At 30.8% G+C, this 22,356-nt stretch overlaps 2 protein-coding genes across 12 annotated transcripts; both read right to left on the bottom strand.

Annotated features, from left to right (window-relative positions):
* Positions 1-597: 597 nt before the first annotated feature.
* On the bottom strand, positions 598-2,984 carry LOC136776802 (uncharacterized). Its single transcript, XM_066732662.1, has 2 exons — positions 2,844-2,984; positions 598-2,761 (listed from the first exon to the last, which is right to left on the bottom strand). The coding sequence occupies exon 2, from the start codon at positions 2,750-2,752 to the stop codon at positions 1,466-1,468; it is 1,287 nt and encodes a 428-aa protein (XP_066588759.1). The 5' UTR covers positions 2,753-2,761; positions 2,844-2,984; the 3' UTR covers positions 598-1,465.
* Positions 2,985-4,352: 1,368 nt separating this feature from the next.
* shi (dynamin-1 shibire) lies at positions 4,353-22,351 on the bottom strand. 11 transcript variants are annotated; one of them, XM_066732656.1, is made up of 19 exons: positions 21,692-22,351; positions 20,937-21,010; positions 20,220-20,369; positions 19,939-20,142; positions 19,668-19,860; positions 19,381-19,590; positions 18,414-18,613; positions 18,188-18,333; positions 17,941-18,098; positions 16,476-16,502; positions 15,246-15,417; positions 14,924-15,169; positions 14,757-14,768; positions 14,390-14,401; positions 13,790-13,996; positions 13,297-13,472; positions 12,550-12,675; positions 10,056-10,151; positions 4,357-4,494 (listed from the first exon to the last, which is right to left on the bottom strand). In XM_066732656.1, the coding sequence occupies exons 1-19, from the start codon at positions 21,853-21,855 to the stop codon at positions 4,431-4,433; spliced, it is 2,637 nt and encodes an 878-aa protein (XP_066588753.1). In that variant the 5' UTR covers positions 21,856-22,351; the 3' UTR covers positions 4,357-4,430. The 11 variants fall into 11 exon arrangements, with proteins under 11 accessions (XP_066588756.1, XP_066588754.1, XP_066588753.1 ...); XM_066732648.1 differs by having other exon boundaries at positions 12,550-12,738; positions 21,692-22,348; XM_066732659.1 differs by lacking the exon at positions 10,056-10,151 and having other exon boundaries at positions 4,353-4,494; positions 21,692-22,348.
* Between the last annotated feature and the right edge of the window lie 5 nt (positions 22,352-22,356).

Raw genomic sequence — 22,356 nt, 5'->3', positions numbered from 1 at the left:
CTTGTCGGCATATTCAAAGGACGCGGTAATCGTTCATCCGTGATTACTCGAGTTCATTATCGCGGAAAAAAATTCTGCGGAAAGCTCCTGCGCCAAGTCTGACAAAATCGCGTATAGCTGGACGAAAAAGTGGCGAGACTCGACGAAGGAATTCAACCATCTGCAGAAACGCTCATCGATATTGCCACGCGATTAATGTCACTCAACCATACAACCGATTCCATTGAAAAGTTCTACCTTAAAACTATATGTTATATCGTTAAAAGATAAATTATTAACACTCGACCACCCTTTTGATAATTATTATACCTGCAATATTGTTAATTATTTTATTGAATAGTAAATATTTATCAAGCAAAGCCACATTGGAATTCTTATGTCATATTCTTTTACTTCTACAGTTACCATGAGAGACCAACGTTCGTATCGATAAGAGGTTTCTACAGCCAATTAGGGCTTCCTCATCGTAAGTCGGTAAAAGCTGGCCTAATCTAATGCCATGGTTAAACAATTATTTCTCCTTTCCTTATTAAATAAAACTTGTTAATATTCTGTTCAACAGGAACTAAAGTTGATACGAGGTGGTGAAGCATATAATTATTTATTATTAAATATTTATTTAATTTATCAAACATTGTAGGTAAAACATTCATCAGTCCATGTTTCGCGCGTCAGCAGTCCGGTAAAAAGGTGAAAGTTTGGTCATACAAAAAACTTATATATAATCATTTCTACCTACAATTAATACTATATAGTATTTACATTATATACAGATAAAAAAACTGTTGGTATCAACTTTGTATCTCACATAATTGTTCAAATAAAGCTCTTATTATAATTGCAATTATATATGTGGAAAAATCTCGCTGGCTTATTTAACGAATATATTAATTACAAATGTACAGTATTAGTAGATTAAATTTAAATGGACATTATCAATATTAATCTGGATTGCTGATATTCCGCGTACATTATATATGAAATACCAAAAACATTTCCCTATACTGCACATTCTTTACATAAGCGTGTGTATATGAGTTACGTTAAAATTAATCTAATTAATCTAGATAATCTTAAGAAATAAGTAAAGTAGCACTCTGGTTTCATCCAATCCAGGTATGCTGTTACAATGTATCGATCGAGGATTATGATTGTTTTAAAACTGCATTTGTTAACGAAAAATTCATAAAATTCCAATTTATCTATAGCATAAACATTATGCTAGAAAAGTGTAGTCTTGGGAACAATAATAAAATGTTTGTAAATTTAAAGTTTAATACGTATTGAGCTTACATCTAAATACTTTACATTATCACTTAAATGTTTTTAATTTTTATGAAATTATCAGATATATAGAAATTATGTGATAACATGATGATCCATGTTATCATTTCATAAGCATAAGAATTAGTATGAAAATTGGCTAATATACCAATGCATTCCACAAATCTGTCTTATATTCTTATTATTTTATTCCTCCAAATGCATCATTAATTTCTCGTAAAAGGGCTTGGAATTCAGTATCCCTATTTTCACTTATAGTATAACGACTTCGATCAAGCTTTTCTTGACACAGTTTTTCCACTTGACCCACTTCAACTAATCCCTCATGATATTTAAAGTATTTTAAGGACTTAACATATTTTTTATTATAAGTCACAGCTGTATGGATCAAGTTAGGCCAGTTACAATTGTCAATACTGCGGTCTTTGGGTCTCAAAAATCTCCAGTATGGCCAAATATTTCCAATTTCCTCTTTTATTTTTCTTATTCTTTTAAGTAAAGTACCAGCCTCATATAACACTTGGTAATTAGAGTGAGCCAAAGTTAAATATTTTACAGATAAAAAACTAAGACACAAATGAAAAGAGGTCATACATCTTTTAGTCATAAGTTTTACAGCTATATCTAATTCTGCATACTTAAGTCTATTACAGTATGCAAATTCAAACAATGTTGTCTTCAGACGTGGTAGACAATTAAACAAAGTTTTTATGTTTTTAAGAAGTAACTGATCATATGCCAGCTGAGGCGAAGAAGCCTTTAAAATATCTTTCATTGTATTTAGCCGAAGTTTGACAAATTTCTTTAACTGGTGCTCTGTGTTAATTGGTGTGCTCATACAGATTAATATTAAGTGTGCACTAATTTTTATGTCATTTTCAGTCAAGGGTCGCTTCAAGTCTCTACTTAAAGTAGATAAAAAGCTGTTATCTTTCGTAGTTAATTCTACACTCTTATCTGGGTTTGCTACATATTTTGTAAAATAACTATAAAAGTCTTCTCCATATACAGAAAATAAGGAAAGCCATGGTGAGATCTCTTTATAAGGACTGGTACACATTTTCTTATTCAGGACATTATTCATTCTTGTATTATAAATATAAATTAGATCATCTAGTTCACGACAGAGTAGTAAATCTTTTGACTGCTCTTCTATAAGTAGAGGGGTATGAGTAGAGACCTCTGGAAGTTTTAATTTTATGGTATCAGAGACATAAAATCCTTTGGACATAAAATCTGTGCCTCTATAAGAAAACAGGCTTTCTGCTATTTTCAAATTGTTAAATTTTTCTGAACTTATAAGCTTAAATTTTGCAAGATCAAGTAATTTCACCATAGGTAGACCATTGGATGGGTCTTTTTCCCCTTTTCGGATTTTATCTAATATTTCGGCATCATCCTTACTCATGATAAGAGAAACGTCTTCAGTCGACATATTGGAAGCAGATTGTACAGTCAATGCAGTCATTCGATAGATCTAAAGTTATACAATATATTAAACAAAAATTATTCCGAAAAACAGTTCAATGAACCTCATCTTCAAAACTTCTGTACCATACCTATTAACACTTGCTGGTATATATTATCATTAATCTTTCTCTTTATCTATTCTTGAAATGATACTTCACTATTTTAAGTGATTTGCTATACACATTTTGAGAAAAAATCAAATTATTGTTAAACACAGTCTTCCTATTGTGCACTGGCCTACTGTTTTAGTATACATAGATCCAACTGTTATCAACAATTGACGGTTGGGCCAAAAGAACAAAAGAACAACTGTAGTCTGTAACTGGGAAGGGGAATCCCCAAGATGGCCGCACCTTAAATTTCACTACCAGTACAGACAGGACGGGTAGGATTTGTTCCACATGACACATATGCGTGTATAAAACGCTTACATTCTATAATAAATGCGGCCTAAACTATACATTCTGCGATATAATCGGCCTTACAGACTTATCACGTTCTGGTTGATGTTGTTTTATCTCGAGTCGAACGCCTCCACGCTCTCATCAACTATATGAACTACGAAAACAATGGGTGGCTCACATAATTTTATTATTCGATATTACTAAAGTTGCAAATATTTCATGAGGTAAATTAGCCACCAGTAGTCCATATTTACTGAAAGAATCATTGAAAATCAAGTGAGGGTGTGTTTCGAGTAGAAGCATTTAATAAACATTGCGTCGCTAACTGGTATTGCAAAAATTAATTTTTGCTTCTTCCACAACTATATAAATAAATAATCTTCAAAAGTGGATTATTAAAATTAACAATTAATACAAAAATAACGTGTTTCCATTTTATTATAAATAATCCGACTTATTTACAATACTGTCTGTTTCCATAATTTACACAGAAATATAAATTGATTTCGACCACACATTTTTACTTTGCAAAAAATTGTCATAATTTTTGCGTTTGTTCGTTAACAAATGCTTGCTTAACGGATTCTTTAACACGTTAAGTACCGATAAATTCAATGTAAAAATTTCTTAATATACCTTTAAATTATAGTAAAAAGAAATTTTAATATGAAAGTTTTTTCAAGTACTTGGATTCGTGAATAAGATTTACTGGATAAATTTGAAATAAATGAACAATATTACCATAGATTGAGAATTATCTGAGCGAGACTGAACGTGTTAAGCATCTTAGCATATAAATAGAGGAGAAGAAAACGAAGACAAAAGAAGAAGTTAAAATTACCGATAAATACTTGGCTGCTAACTATCAAAGAGCAAACGAATATGAGAGAAAATAAAAATGCTAAGGTAATATCACTTTTTTCTTTTTTTATAAATTCAATCAATGTTTCAGATAGACGTAATACAATGATCTTCATTAAATTAATTCAATAATATCGCACGCTAACTTCTTGGTCCCGATCTCTTCTCATCGTGGCACAGCCTTGTTATCCTCCCAAAATACTAGCTTGGATTTCCCTTCCGCCCTTTCATAGGACAAAACGTCAATATAATGACTAAACGCCGAAGGCAGTGAGGTCATGAGAGGTTTTGCGGATAATATCTACTTAACTGGAGAGTTGCTCTCTGCTTAATCTTTCATCATCGCCCGTAGCTTTACACCTCGCTTGTGTTGATTCTCCAGGTACTCGTAGGTATTGGTGCACGTCACTTTCAGTTTAGTCGGCCAGAAAACGGTCTTTCGGGAATTCGGGGAGGAATAGTGGGAACGGGGCGCCTATAACATATATACAGAATAAATATAGTTCATTAAAAAGATTTAGGTTTAAATTAAAACGCTAATCAATTAAATTTGTAACTAACTCTTAAATAACAAAATATTGAAAAATAAAATTGACCCTCATCAAAGTATACCCATGAAAGAGAAAATCAAAACTATAAAATTTCTATATAGGTAGGAAGGTACTACTATGTTCCAAATAATAATCAAATAATTAAAGTAGTAAATAATCGTCAAAAATTGAAATTTGGACCATGCAGTAATGATGCAAGCACGTCTCTTTCATATTGATATGAGATAAAAATTAAATTATGAAATTCATTGTGAATCAAAAAAGATAGAGTGAGCAAGATTTACAATTGTTTCGCGATGTGACTAGAAGGTGCAAACTCTTTTCTGTGCATCAAACTGCGCATCCTATATACTTCCAATAGCCTTCGCAAGGATACTGATCAAGCATCACAATTATTAATAAAAAAACATATCAATTTTCATAAAATAGACTACACAATACACACCATGCAACGTATGCAAAAGAATCTTTGCCATTAAAACACTTGGTGACATAAGCAATCTGTGGGTGAGTAGAAATAAATGCAAAGATGAAAACAAATGGAATGTAAGCTACTACAAGTAAAACATAATGTTTCAAAACTTTTTAATAGCAGTGCATGCAAAAAGGTAAAACAGCGGTTAATAAATCTTATATTATTATTAAAAACATTACTCTATGATAAGATCCTGGAGCTTGAAAGAGATTAAAAGGTCGCAAAAAAATGAAAGGTTTAATAGAAGAACGCAGAACGCGAATACGCATTTCTGCATTGCAACCTATTGCAGAAGAATTATCATTGGTTTTAGTTACAATTAATTAATTGACATATTGTTAATGAAGGGTGACAAAAGAAAGAATATTTCATAGAAATAAGGACACCCGGCGGAAATGCGTCTCCGACCGTTCGGTATAATGTTGATTTCTCTTTATATTCTTCTTCATTCATTTATATATTTATATATATATACACATATATATAAGATTCATATCTATACATATATATATAAATATACATATGTATATATATATTTATAATCTATAACATGTTATTTCCTATATACACATTTATATTGCAATTAAACACAGCGGTTTCTCTCTCACGCGTTTCTCTTAAAGCGTGAGCTTCGTGAATTGCGCTATAGTTTACGCTCATCGAGTAATCCTTCGCATAACTTGAACTTTTTATCGTACTATAAAAGACGCCAAGCCTTTTAATCAACTAAACCATGAGCTACGAGTAAAACGTGTAAAATAAGCAACAATAGATGGTACGTACGTAAATCTTTAATATTGAGAGATAAAGGAGTTAAAATATATTACGATACGCGAGAGACTTAATTGAACTTTGTGAATTCATGTAATTAAGCGAATTTGGTTGTGTGCTAGGATTACTTTGCTCACGTTTAATTCTTCTGACGTGACTGTGTATCAAAATGACGTCAGGTGCGAAACCGCACGAACGCAAGCTACCGTGCTCCAATTATACGATAAATTGTTTCTCGTTTCTCTGCTTCATCCAACTATTGTGATATTACATACGTCGCACTAATATATATATATATATATCTATGTATTGTTCACGACGAACAATTAAACCAGATGTAGTCAACTTTAGCGTTACACATGATACAAGCGTCGTATTTATAACTTTATTACATAAGGCTCTGTCTTTAGATGGAAGCATATTTAGCGTGCCGAGCAGAAAATGCTTATTAACATTGCTTATTTTCTTAATTATTTTCCAATTTTTTCTTGTATAAACTTTTCATTCTTATTTTCTGCAAGGATGTATATTGTATCATATACAAATGACCAGCTTGGATTAATATAGCAAAAGAATATTTTATTAATCAAATCCCTCTTCGCGAAGCCAAATAGGTTTCGTGAATCTACTTTGACTAGTCAATGTAAATCGTGTCCTCAAATAAGTACAGCCCATCCCTCTCATTTCTTCGCTCCTGACAAAATTCTGAATAATATACTATATTTACTATATGTAATATATCTTCATCAATACGTAACTACACTCTTCCCTGATAAACATTTTTTTGATAATTCTAAGCAAGAATACTTGTCGAATATAGAATCGATCTTTCTTGGCACTAGCCAGAAAATATATCGATATAAATACTAAGTACTTGGTGTAAATCGAAGACAAAGCAGATCTCGACCAGCTTCGTACATTTTAACAAAATTTTATGAAATTAATTAGTCTCTTATACAGTAACAAATAATTAACCAAATAAATGCAAGTCTGGAATGTTCAAAGCACTGACCATTGATAAATCAATTTCAAAAGATTCATCGACACAATTAGCAAGTATATAGTAGGCAAAAAATTGTAAGACTTTTCGTACATTTATCTTTCGCTATAACCGGTCTTTCGTTGTTCGTTATAACATCATTTACTGCACTTATAATAGCATATTTATAATCATTAAAACATAATTCGGCGCTCAATCAATGTAATTATAATTTTGATTATTCATTTCATACTTGCAAAACATTACAAAATAACTCAATTTTCGTTACGGTAGATTAAAGGAGTATGTATGTGACATTAATTTAGATGACAGGTTCAACTGACATCGTCGATGTGACAATGATCTCTCATACGTTAATAAATAAAGTTTAACAAAACAATATTAAAGATCCTTGATCTTCGAATCGCATTCCACCAAAGTCGACTAATAAGTGTTTTTATTCTTCCATCATAGTACTACTTGATATGCCCAATTGAAACACTGATAGTTCCACAAAGATGTGAAACTGATGGCAGCTGTTACAATTATTAAATAGTTTTTTCTCGTTTTCTCTAGAATAATCAGCATCGATAAACCGTTATTACCCGCTATAACAAGGATTGAGATAGTAATCTAAACTCTACGAAAAATTGGACGCTTGTCCTATGAAAACCGATTACTTAATTTCTTCATAAATTACTCTTAAATTATATCTAGCCCAAGGATGACATATTTAATCATTAATTATATATATATATATATATATATATGTACGAACAGCTTAATTACGATCAATGTTGTTGCATTTTAGTATTTTGACAAACGTACGTCCTATCAATTTCGCATTACAAGTGCTTCACATTATTGATGTAGATATATATATATATATATAATATGTATATGTACATATACATAACACATTTCGCTGTACAATAACATTACGATAATACCATTTGTGGTTGCACACAATATTTGCCCCGGATTATATAAGCTATAGTTTGTGTTGATTTTTTACGCACAACGATAATTTACTTATATATCATTACTGCGGGTGCTTTAAAAACTTATTGTTTTATTGATGAGCTAGAGTGTACTAGATGAGTGTCCATACAGAAGGTAAAATTGCAATAGTTTGACGTGCTTCGTCAAAGTGAGCATTTGACTACGGGTGCATTAATATTATCGAAAAAATCCAATTTGTTAGTTGCACAAATTTTATCGAATTTGAACCAAGAAAAGATTGAAAGAATGATAACACTTTTATGGCAATACAAGTATGAGTATTAGGCCAGAGTAAGAATATTTGTTCCCATAAATTTAAAAAAAGGAATTTGGTCTTTTATAGCCAGTACAACAATAAAATATTTCTTGCATATAAAATCAGTATGTCCTAACATTTAGAAAGAAACTGAAGCATTATTGCGTGACAAGTACGTACTTTTTTAAAGAATTTATACATATAATCTGTTTCTCTAACGAGAGAGATGTTGTTCTAGTGTAACGAAAAACATTTCTTTATTTATTTAATTGCACTTTATTATATATTTCTACATGCTAGTGCACACTCAAATTTTTGAGAACCATATGAGACACCTGACGTTTATAGCATTCGTCAGATCGTTTAATGCGTAGTCAAATACTTGCTAGAAAATTATATTAGTAGCTTGACCTTTTATAATGCACACGTACAGCAATTGCGTAAGGGGGCGGGTACATGACGCGTGAAATACACGCGCGGACGTATACAGATGTAGAGTAGAAATGTCGTGCGTGTATTTAACGCTCCGTGTATACGTATTTTAAGCTTTCATGTAACGTTACATATAATCGAAAGAGATTAATTTGAATAAATCATGTAAAAAAAATTGTTTCCAATTTGTTTGTGACATGTACCATAAAAACAGCACGAAGCACGTCATTTTATAAAAAAATAGATATACGACACACGTATATCTACTTTTTAAAAATATGTGTTATATATTTTTGTCGTATATACATGTGTGATTAGATTGCTAGCATCATCTCAAAGAGCTTAAATTCAGATTTTCTTTATATCTTGAAATATAACTGAAATTTTTACCATCTCTTCTATTGATAATATACACGCAATGCTGTTACAATTATTTCAATAAAAATGAAAAGCTTTAACTCAGTGCTATTCAGAGATTAAAAATATTTGCGACTCAGGATTTTTCATATAAAATCCTCAAAGCATTCTACGCTATATCACATCCTATGTCTGAGCATGTATTTTTTCTTTTATATTTCATACGGATTAGCTAATACATTATGCATTATATGTATAGTATATAGCATTTAACTGTGTGTATGTCAAATATAATATATTTTTATGTATATATATATATATATTTATTGACTATAACAAAAATAGTGTTGTGTGTTGCTGGAGGTAGAGAGAAACAGAGAGACCATGTACATTGCTTAAAAGAGAAATTTGATATTTGTGACATTTAGTTTTTATAGCCCTCTGTGTGGCTTTTGCTCATTAGTGAATTATTTAATATATATTTGTATGTAACGGGATGTACTACATATTCATAAATCTTTAGTATTAATCCAACAGCATGACATTTTTTTGTAATTACTTTAGGTGTGTGTGCCATCCTTGTATTAATTTCTTATGTGTACTTTTACTATAGAATTTTCCTTTTTAACAACAATAATTATTTCCTTTAATTCATCTCTATTTTACATAACAAAATTAAATTTTTGTAAACTGTATTGGCTTAAGGCCAATAAAGTAAACCCTAGTGCAACGTTCTTTTCTTCTTATTTCTATATAAGTTTCTCTTTTTATAACAAAACAAACGATAAAAATATTTGTTTTCTGGGAATGTTTGTTGGAAAATATTACAACATAAGTTGTACATTATAATTAATGCTGAACTCTGCACACTTTATGCAACGAACTATTATACTCGTTAATTTGCATTGTTAAATATTTCAGAAAAATGTACTGAGTGAAACAACTCAACAAATCTCAAATTGCTGTTGCGTTCAGTAAACATTTAACATCATGCAAACCAGTAAATAAGAGTTGTATAAATTGGAAGGGAAGATGAGGAAAAATAGTAGTTTCTTCTATTCTAGTTAAGATTCAATTGATCCAGTGAAAAAAGAAAGTTGATTAATCCTTCACCATGAACAAACTGTCATTAGTTAGCTATACAATCATTTTGCGATTGACGATAAGGATTTGCATCAAATGTAGAAAATGATAGCTGAGTATGTAAATTTACTTGATCCTGAATGTATCCATCAGCTCGTGCATTGCGGCATTAGCGGCAGCCTGTGTCGCAGCTTGCGTCACCCTCTGTTGTAGACCACCCCCTCGACTAAACATATTACGTATACTCAGCTTTTACAACAGACCTCACTATTTATTATTATTATGATTATTCTTTAAATATAGATGATATATAATTCTAAATTTTCAAATAAAAACATATAGATTAATTTCACAAGGTATACTATATACTATATAATACAATAAGGAGCTTACAAGTGAAAATTTCCCAATGTAAACAGGCTTTGGAAAATGGCAATTTCTCAACTACAAATCATCACTCGCATTAAGCTTTACCATTGCGCAATAATATAAAAAATCTCTTATGATTTGACTTGTATAGAAAATCTTTTTTTCATGCAGGCACCGACATATTTGTCCATTGATAATAATTGACAAGGTTTATATCGGTATAATTATTTACATTATACTGCTAAGTTAATCAAAGAATGACGTTCCCGCTTGAAAAAGATTGCTCGACACAACCACGTGATTTTTCCAAAGCTAAAGGAAAACATACGCGCTCTCTATCCACATTTGCTTATCGAAGCACCAACATCAAAGCATCGTTTTACTTTAAATTTTTCATGAAAATGTCATGCTGTTAGTAATCAAGATATCTTTCATCGATATACCAGAAATCATAATTAGAAATTATATCTACACTCTTCATGTAACAATATTTCAAACTAATTTACAATATGCTAAATGTTATTTGATAATGTCACAAAACTCTATACATACTCTGTTCACCAGACTATTATAATTTCACTTGTTAAAAATCAAAACTGGATAAATATAATTTGAAATTAGGGTGCGACATCTTTGCTGCTTTGCATAAATCTTTTGTCGTACTTTAGATCCTAGCCAAATTTTATACAATACTCGACAATACGCGTTTCCTTGGTTCGCCTTAAATTATAATTCATGCGTATGAAGCTAGCATATCAACTATCATCAAAGCAAAATATTTACAGCTCTGGTCACCTCCGTGATAGTTCTGTTGAAACAAGCGAAAAATCACACTTGAAAAATAATATGCTAGCTTCCCGTACTGCAGATCACTATGTAGTGTATTACAAAAGACGACATACTTTGTGTATAACCTTTTGCAGCAGACGGAATCAAAAGCTCTTAATGATACAATTAAATTAAATCTTCTCCAACTTCTAACAAAATTTCTTTCAAGACTGCTGCTGATTGTGCAATGGAGCGTAAATCGCATACAAAATGTCGCCACGTATGTATGTACGATAATCGAGAAAAATCTCAAATGTTTTAAAGCCCTTATTCAACGAAATTTTAGTGTCGGTTTCGATGTAAAGAAAATCACATAAAATAGCAGTAGGTTCGGTAATTCTTAGTGCACATAGAAGGAAACTCTGAAATCAAAGATTATCGAACACAAATTTTATTTCAAACATAGAAGAGGTTATCCTGTCTGAAAAACTTGGCCATTAGTCAGCCGAGTGCTAGATTTTACAATATGCACATGCAATACTACCTTACGCGCTCCAAAATCCGTATCCAATTCAAATTTATTCAAAGTAGCGTTGCTTCTTCATTTTTCAGCTTTTTTTAACAGAATCATATTCATGGTTACCAAGGGCTACAGAACTATTGTGGATGGGACCAAAATTGTTACTCTTTTGCAATGTTAATTAACACTGTTGACATGCTACCTTCACACACATTTGTAACTGGACCTTTTAAAACTATATGTCATTTTATATGCATAGGTGATTATATTATGTATATATATATATATAGACGACGACGACGACGACGTTAACTTGATGATAAAGGTAAAATGAATATTTTCACAATAATAAAAAAGCTCTGTCGATCAAAAGATTTCATCTGATTGTTGCAAACCCCTAATTATTATCATTTTTTCATGACCGGCAGTGTCGGTGGACAAATAATACATTATTGGTTTATTGAATTAGTTTAAATATTTACCGACTATATGCAAGAAGTAATATATTGATTAGTAGCGAATAGGCGTGTTAGTGCGAAGACTTATTGTCGGCGCCTGCAATAAAAAGCGATGTTAGCACCAAAGCCCCAATTGACCAAGCTATTGTATCTCATATATATATATATATAAATTAATATTAATTCGATGAAGAGCTACGAATCCCAATTCCACGGCCACCCGTATTCAAGGACGAATAATTTGGAAATAGCTGCTGCGTACCATTTTGAAAATTTACCAGGTATGACTACACGTATAGAGGTCACGTGCTATATGTGAAAGAGATTTATCTTTGTCGGTGAACATATGGTATTTAACAACAACAATAAGAAAGAAAAAGAAAAAAATAGAGCAATTCCGTGTGTAACATGAGGAATCACACGGTTGATTATTTAAACAGATTTATTTCACAAGTTTCAAGTAAAATCTTACTTACGTAAAGAAATGCTTGTAAGAGAATTTTACTCACGATGGGATAAGTGGAGGAGGTAAACCAGGATTAGCACGGGCCGGAGGCGGTCCACCAGGTCCAGGTCGGTTCGGAACTGCTGGTGCTGGTCGTCCAGTCGCTGGCACTGGCGGCGGAGCTCGGGAGCTAGAAAGAGGGGGTGGCTGTGTCACCTGACGTCTAGGACCACCAGGAGATGGTGGCGATAACCTAAAATCGCAACTCATTATTCAGTACTGATAACGGTTGCACATGCATTATCTATCGCTTCGAATGCTTCACCACCAAGGAGACTGCTATGCTGTCTTTTTAGCTTTAACATTTCATTTAGCAATTTTTATCCTTCTCTTTTCACGCTTACCTAAAGGATTCTTTAAATAATCAGCTTTTTATATGTTAACAAATCTTACTAAAGATTAATTCCATTGATTTATGAAAAAATATTATTTTTTTCTGCAATTCCATCAGGAGTTAAACTGTTAAATCACTGTATCAATTTATTAATAGTTCGTCGAATCAATTATAAATATGCTTAATAAGTCTCGATAGGTCAATGAAGCAGTTATAGAAATGAAGATTGGAGAAATAAAAGAAAAGGCTAAATTATACAACTAAAATTAATAACAAAACAAGTGCATGCTCTTTGAGAATTCTTACCCAACACTGTGGCAATCGCGTTCGAATTAACGAAGTAAAAAGAAAGCATTTAAAGTATAAATTGAATTAGTAAAGTAATTACACACATTTGAATCAATATAATAAAAATACCTCGGATTTTCTCCAGATGCAAGCCAGTCGTTTTTAACTGGTGGCGGTACTGGAGTCGAAACTGTCGCCATTGAAACATCACCAATGATACGAAGAGCTTCTTTGCATGCGTGATACATACGCAGCATTTCCTCTCGTTTCTGTGCTTCCTCGGGAGATTCTTCCATCATCGAAGCCTATAATGTGAAATTTCACTCAAAATGGCAGCAAAAGTAATTACTCCCCGAGAAAAAAAAACGCTTTCCAAACTGGCAGGCTATGATTACTAAACTCTTAATCATTGTGCAAATATAACACCTTTTTCGAAATTTATTTTTCTACATTAGCTTCACTCATGTAAACTTTTTATGAAAATTTAAAAATTCCTACAACTAAATTGAAAGATTGAATTTACTGAAATTTTATGCATTATTTACACAGCCAATAAATTTAAAAATATCCTATTTTCCATAAAGATATCCAGAGTCTAACAATTACATTTGTATATTTGTACCTGATCTCCACTGGCATAAAGATGAGCTAGCAGCTCGCCGTTAATAAAATCTTTTGCATTGTTTATAATTAAATGCATAATTGTCTTTGGAACCAGATCACGAGTAGTCTTGGTAACAATTTTCATGTACGAATCTACTAAGTTTCGGATAGTTTCCACTTGACGTTCCAGCTGAGGATCCATGGATGACTGACCCTCGGAGCCACCCTATCAATGTAAAAATATTACACTTATCGATATATTACAAAACAAAAATATGTATTTAAATTAAATTTAACGTGAAAAATGTTAATTAAGGGACTTTAGTTATGTGTTTAAAGAAAAGGGTGACACTTTAAACATTAGCTCTTTTTAGCGTGCGGTAATTTAAAATGTACCTTTCTTTTACACTCAAGTTGAACAGCTAAATTCTGAAATTTTACCGAGTAAATCAGATTATTTATAGATCTTTCCTAGATATTTATTAGTTTGCTGAATCATCACTCAGCCTCTCTCGAGTGTAAAAAAAAGTAGCTAATGTACACGAGTGCTTCTAAGTTGGTAAGTGTTATTGTGTGTTGTCATATGTAACTTTAAAAAATCTCTAGCTTCTTTACCAACCTCATATCCTTCCTATAGTCGATTGGAATTTAACAAAAGATTGGAATTATAAACGTATAATACTTGTTTCAATTATCGAAATAGATTAGTAAATGTTAATTATAAGAACATGCCTATACAAATTTTATATTGATCGCAAAAAGGGGAAAGCAGAAGCTTGTTTTATCACTATTTAGATTAATTACAAAACCATACTGACAAATGGATTAAATATTTCTAGTGATAATATACTAGATTAAATTCAGCATTTAACATGAAAATAAAACTGTTTTAACGAGATATTTAATTGTACTAGAACTCCACGCATTAAAGAAAAAGAAAAAATAAAAGAAAACAACTTGAGCCTGTTCACCCTTTCTTAACTCACCCGCTGCTTACCCTAGAATAAGTATGAGAAGAAATCAGAATAATTATAATACGAAATTTCTTAAATTCCGTGAATAAATTAATCATTGTCAAAGACTTTTTTTAAAAATCTATAATATACTTTCCCTCTAATAAGAAAAATATTATAAAATTTATATGAAATCTTACCTCTCCTTCTCCATTTGCTTGCTCAGTTGACTTTTCCGGATATACACCAGCTCTAAGGAATGATGCTTTCCATGAATCAACATCGTCTTGTGTTTCACAACTTAACTCCAATTGCTTGTAATCTTTATAAACATTTCTTCCCTCTGGATTAAATAAGGCAAATAAATGACGACGCGACATGAATCCTTGTTCTAAGTCACGCAGCTTCAATCCATCTAATGGTAGCATGTATTTTTTTTCGCGTTCCTACCAAAATTTGATGCACCAGATTTAATAAGCTAATAAATATTACAATAATGTTGTCAATTGTTTTTGTCCTTACCTCTTCATCCTTGAACCAAGAGATACTTTCGGACGTAAGAACAAACCAATAATCTCTTGATCCACCTTTCATTATACCAAGATTGTGTATACACATATAGCCTTTGCGTATAACTTGATTCCCCAATGTGTGTCGTCCAGCTTTGACGGCATTCTCCGATGATTGTTGCGCACTGTAATAAAAGTGGCAAATTTGATTTATTCCAGTATTTTATCTTGGGTATTTCATAATATTGTACAACAAATTATACAGTCTTGCCAATAAAATATTAAATAACTGATTTGTTTACTAAAATTTATATAAACTAATAAATTTTTTATAATTATGAATAGATAAATGATTGATAAACATAATACAAATAGTCGTGCAAACATAAATAATATCTTTTAAATAAAAACCAGAATAACAGTATTTCCCCAATGATTTGCATCTTGTTTGTAAAACAAAAAAATTCTATTAATATTCTAACAAATGTCTATTTACTTATTAATTATAGTGCAATAAAATTTAGTCACATAAACCCAAAAAGATAGTTGTTTATACATTTTTTTTAAATACTGTTATGTAAATTAATGTTTATATTTCTCTTTTTAAATAAATTAAAAGAATAACTTCTCTTTTTTCTTCAATGCCCATTTGCAGTGTATTATCTAAATTATTTAAGTCATATCATGCATGTCTTATTTGATAGTTTTGAATGAAAGATGTGTGCTAATTGTTCTATAATTAATGAAATATTACAACAAATATGTATGATTGGCTACAATGAAGCTAACATTTAAGCACTTTCCATTGACAAAATTTGCGGTAGGAATTAACAAGCATATTTAACATACAATATGGAAAACATTAGAGATAAGGATACTAAAATTTGATGTTGCTGTATTTAATGTGTATGTGCTAACAAATGTTTCTAATTATGCTTTCATTTTTTTAAAGTTTAAACTTTCCTAAAATATTATTTCAATTTTCTTTCTGTAATTAAGCAAATTACATGTATACTAATATCAATTTTCTTAAAAGGGCAATTTTCATTTGGTTAAATTTAACCAAAACTTAATGAATTGAAACTGCTGATTCCATAATATTTTATAAACATATATTAAACACATTAAAGTTGAACTGTTATATAACCAAAATAGGAAATATTTAGGCTCCAAAAGTATAAAATAATACGAAAATATATATCAATATGTAATTTTCTGTTTTAATGTAATTTAATATTCTTACCTTGCATTATGGCTACTTGCCGCCGCGCTGCCGGTATAATTAAATCAAGTTTTTTAATTGTAAAGTATAAAGTATGTTATCAAGAATAGATGTTAGATAAGATTATGAATTACGTCTTAAAAGGGCAAGGCATACATCTTACAATCATTAAATATGGAAAATTGATAAATATTTTAATCAAAGCTATTTAGCATTCAAAATAAATAATGATTTTATTTCAAAGCATACACCTTGCCCAACACTAATCAAAATTATTGAAAAATAATATCGCATTGATTTCTCAGCAACATCAGCATCATTATTGAATGGTGTAATATAAAGTCTAATTTCACCTATTTGTATTAATTGAAATATTCAAACTTTTTTGTACAATAATTCCTTCTTTTTGATAATTATTAAGCAATTAGTATATGTATTTACATTCAAATATGTTGAATAACATTATCTTATACTGAAGTTTTACTGCCAATATTTTTTGTTAAGGTATAAAAAAATTAATAATATAAATTGATGCCTTTTCACTTATCTATAATACAATGTAATCTTAAACAATGATCTATAAAATAGTTTTAATTTTTGTTCAAAAATAATTATTGTGGTGAGCTTTGTTTTCAGAGTGAAGAAAGCAAAAGTGATTCACATTATTATGATTCATCAGAATTAATGATATAAATAATGCATGCAGTAATTAAAAAAAGTATTTATATAGTTTAGCAGAAATGAAAACCAAACCAAGCCAATTAAAATGTAGCAAGCAGTAAATTTTAAGTGATGTACAATTTATTTACAAATTGTCAAACCTGTAACTTAATTGAAATCTATGCAAATATAATCAGAACTCTAACATAAATTGATCTTCTACAATGTAAATATACAAAAAACTTTATGAAAATTATTATTATGATCAGTTACGCAGGAATCTTTTTTTATGCTTATGGAATCACAGAAAATACAATTCATTTAGTAAGTAAAATTTTGTCAATGTCCTTGGTATGTTATTTGTATTTTATTTATGGAATTGTATATCAAAATCTAAATTAATACTATGATTTTCCTATATAAATTTATGCTTTACAAAAAAATGCTTATTAAAATATAACCAAATTTGTAGTGTTACATTACAAAAAACTAAAATCATTGTATAAAAAAGAAAGCTTTCTTTTATAAGCTCAATGTAAACTCATTGATTGCAACACAAATAAAATTATGTTGAATGTGTATTCAAAACTTAAATTTGTTATGCAAAAGGCCTCTATATATGTAATTGTTTTAGGCTAGATAATTGTTAATTTGCGACGTGAATTAAAATTAGAATGTAAAATTTGAGTAACTTTATATTAAACTGTAAATGAAGGACAAATATCATGCGCAAAAAAAAACAATGTAAGCTTCAGGAAATACAATCATTCAAATATGTGAACAAAACTTACATTACTAAACTAATAAAATGATTGCATATACTTACTTAGCGAATCCAATGAAGTCCTCGTGATTAGTATTCATGTAAGCTAGCTCACAATCAACCAGCAGTACCAAATGCTCCTTACACAATTGCTCGCGTTGTCTAACGTGTGTTGTAATAATACGCTCCGTTTCTTCTCGTAATCTTGGATAACGTGACATCTAAAATATAACCCAGTATTATATAAAAACTTGTCAATTTAAATACATGTTCGAAATTAAACATTCAAGATATAAACGAATGGACGTACCCTATCAGTGCAAATTCGCACAACATTACTAAGTTCTTGTACGACTAGGTCCACACATTTTAAACTGGGTTCTTTGAGACGGTTAATTTGTTTCTTAACTATTGCTTCAAAGGCCATGTCGGGTGTAAATAATCCCACTCTAATACCTGTGAAAAACAAATATTGATTAGTAATCTTTAATATTTTACTTTTTAAGCATTGATAGAGAATTTCAGTATATCATTACCATGAATATTTCTGATTGCAAAAGCAATTTCTCGACGCAATTCCTTTTCATCAAACTCCATTTTTACAATTTCAAATGGAAAGCGCTCGTGGAACAATCTGTTTATTTTTGCACCTCCACTTAACTCCATTGTATTAATTTGTGCCGATCCCGATCCTTCGATAGTTCTCTCAAAATCCGATTGTAGGGATTGTATCATCCTTAAAAATGATTTACTTTTCAATCAAAGTGAAGTTATTGTTCATTTAAAGATGTTTACCACATGGGTAGAGAGTTCTGATATTAGTGGTTTATGTTGAAATTAATTTATTTAAAAAAAATATTAAATGCACTATCTTTTTTAAGAGTACCTCTATTTTAGTCAAATAACTTTTTTAATTTTCTATGCCTTATTATGCTTCAAACACTTTAATCTTTTTCATGTTTAAAATTAAACATGTTCTAAATAATATTAAAAATTAATTGTTAAAATTAATATGCAAAGAAAACATTACAATCTTCAACTTCTCTATTAATAACATCATAAGTGCAACAAATAAGGTGCTTCTATATGTTAGATCAACATGCAAACTGCACACATCTTAATATAAAAGGGATAAAACTATAGGAAAAACGTCATCAAAAAAAAAAAATTCAAAAGATTTATAGACAACTATAATACCTACATAAATAATTGAATTGTCCTGAAAAATAAAATATATAAACCAATATATCAAAACCCTTTGCCCATAAATTAATATTTTTAAAGATATAAACAAATAATATTAAGCTCCGTGTCTGCAATAAAATTAATAAAATGCAAAAATAAATTACAGTTACATGCCACCTACTCTAAAAAAGTAGTACTTGAAATACAAATGTATAATTTCCTAGTAGTTACAAAAAAAATAATAGTTAAAGCTTGAGACAGGGATTACTAAAATATCTTAAAGGAGCAACTGACTTAAAGGAATTAAATTTAACTTACTGTAGCATAGCCTTAGTTTTAATAGCTGGATCATCAGGTCTGAAATGTTTATATTGCTCCACATCCTTTTCCAAAGTTAAAAGTTGTTTTTGTAGTCTATCTCTTAAAGCAGGCAAAGTATCTCTAATATGGTTTGTTAATTGCTGATTTAAGACACGTTGCAAATATGGCGTGCCCAATCTGTCAGCTAAGTGACGATAAGATGGGTGACTGCAATAAATAAAAGCAATTATAATTAGAATGACATTGGTCAAAGGGATGAATTTGGAAGAAATATGAATATATACCTAAGGAAGAACTTTCTTTCAGCTGCCAAAGCATTCTTAATATCTTTACGTCCTTCAATATCTTTTTGACTTCTATTGACCACACCAATGTAGCCTCTTCGCAAAGGTAGCAATTTATTTTCTAAGATATCTCTAGCATCAGTTCCATCATCCATAAGATCAAGCTTGGTAATAACACCAATTGTACGCACACCTATTTAATTTTTTCATTTTAAAAATATATATACATATACATATATATCAACCATATTTTATGATATAAATTTATTACCTTGTGGATCTACTTCTTTGGCCAGTTTAAGAGCATCACTATTTGCCAGATCTGTATTAGCTGGTGTTACTGCCAATATAAGACAGTTTTCTCGTTTTATAAATTGGAAAATCATTCCTTTAATTTGGGCTTCTATATCTGCAGGTTGATCGCCAATTGGTACTTTTGTAAGCCCAGGCAGATCAATCAATGTTAAGTTAAGAACTACAAATAAAAAATGTTAATAGCTGTTTGCAAAGAATTATATAATAAACTTTAACTATGTAAAGTTCATTATTTACCATTTGGAGAATATACTCTGAGGTTAATAGGTATATTGGATATTCCTTTATTGCTGCCAGTAACACGATCTGTTTCAGCTTCAATTTCTTTTCGAACTTCATCAAAATCAACAAATTTTTTACCTTTACAGTGTAAGAATTCTGCAAATTCTGAAAGAAGAAAGAAACTTTGTCTTTATTACATTGACAATTTTAAAGTGAAGTGTAAAACTTTAATTATTTGATACATTAATAGCAGAGGTGGATGTACCCAATTTCCTGCTTATCAGACTCACAGGAAACAAGATAACTTTTACTGAACAGTGTATGTAGATATAAAATATATTCTTTATATAAGCTTTAAGAAAGGAAAATAAAAGCTAATAAAAAATTAGTTCCAGTATATAAAAATTATTCACTTGTTAAAATTCAATAGGAATTTATTTATTGATATTCTGAGAATTAAAAGCATAGGTGAAACAGAAGGTCATGAGTTAATAAAACAAGTACATGGTATATAACTTGCCAAGAAAATGTTCGCTATAATTATAGGTCAATAGGTTAATACAATGATGCAGCAGTACAAGGTATATATGACAATTAAGCTTCCACTTGAAAACTTTTCTCTTGAATATATTATTTTTGGAATTGTTTATACTATATGTGAAACTAAAAATACAGTTTTTTCTTGTATTTTAGTACAAAACTGTCAATCAGAATTGTAATTAAATAACTTACCAGTTGAGCTATTAATCAATTGCAAGATAAGAGGTCTCCTAGTCACAATACCAGATCCTCTTGGTAAAAAATCCCTGCAACATACATGATTATAGATATAATTCTTACAAACATGATATCAAGCTACCATTATAAAAAAATTGTACATGCAGAGTATTTAATAAACTTTCCCTAATGTTAGCTTTTAAATAGTTTGGTATTAAACATGTAGATAACACATGTTGTGAGATGTAAAGATATAACATTTATATAAACTAATATGCTTTGTTTATTCTGCAATGACATTTCAAATACTTATCTTAGTTTTTAAAGATAAGATAATTAGATAAAGATCACTTAAAATATAGAGTATGTGTTGAGAAATATATCTTTAATTTGATATATTAATATTCTTTTAGCTGTATGAATGTATTTAATGAGGTCTAGAAATGTCACAGGTCTACAGTATTTAAAACAAATAATGTTTGACAGGTCCGTGTGCGGGTGTCACGTCAGATCCTATCGGAGGTTCGTACATGCTAGAATAAGGATGGAAATCGATAAGTAATAAATCGTGTAAGTGGTAGCATTGAAAGAACGCACCATTAAATCTTGAAAACCTAATAAAATCGAAGAAACAGACGAAAACATGACGTAGTCTCCGCCACGCCTAGTATTAATGAAATTGCAACCTTTTTGTTTGACTCACAACGAGTCACCGTAGTAATAGGAAGGTATTAAACAGATATTTATATACAATGAGAATCGGTACTTACTTGCCAACAAAATTTTCGAGTACCGAACTTTTACCAGCACTCTGACCACCGACAACCGCAATTTGCGGTAAGTCCAGTTGCATGTGCACACCGAGCTGTGTGAAAGCATCCTGCAACTTATTCACTATCGGAATTAGTTGTTCCATACCCGTATTTCCAGCCATTTTGATCAAATGTAGTTTTTACTGCCCAGGACACAATCGTGTTCGATTTACGGCTGTGTCCTGTAGGCGACACTGAGCAATGAACGAACAATCGGCCAGCCGCTACTTCTTCACCTTCACACACCACTTTTTCGCGCAACCAGTCGCTGGGAGATGACTGGGGTAGACGGTAAAGCTACTAGCCCGTAGCCCGTTACCCGATGATCTTATCCGTTTTCCTCCTCAGACAAGCATTAACCAAAATGGCCGATTTCGCGATGTATCCGCGACTATGTACCGGATTTCACCGCATCTTTTTAATGAATGTAATTTTGCACGGATTTTTCGACAAGAAAATAGCAATCTACTGTGAAAAGACCACACCATCAAACCACTTCGGGTGACACGTTCCTTTCCATAAATAAGATCCCCTCGTATGATGAACCAGTACGTAATAATTCAATCGATAATCGAAGCGTGCGCACTGGCGTCTTGCCTGTGCCCGTACACTCTTCACTCTGC

This window comes from Prorops nasuta, unplaced genomic scaffold (genome assembly GCF_024137725.1).
Source record: "Prorops nasuta isolate Cenicafe-Biocafe unplaced genomic scaffold, Cenicafe_Pnas_1.2 PNAS00010, whole genome shotgun sequence".
In the NCBI taxonomy this organism is placed as follows: domain Eukaryota; kingdom Metazoa; phylum Arthropoda; class Insecta; order Hymenoptera; family Bethylidae; genus Prorops; species Prorops nasuta.
Note: the sequence above shows the minus strand (reverse complement) of the source record. Positions and strands in the feature narration are given on the sequence as shown.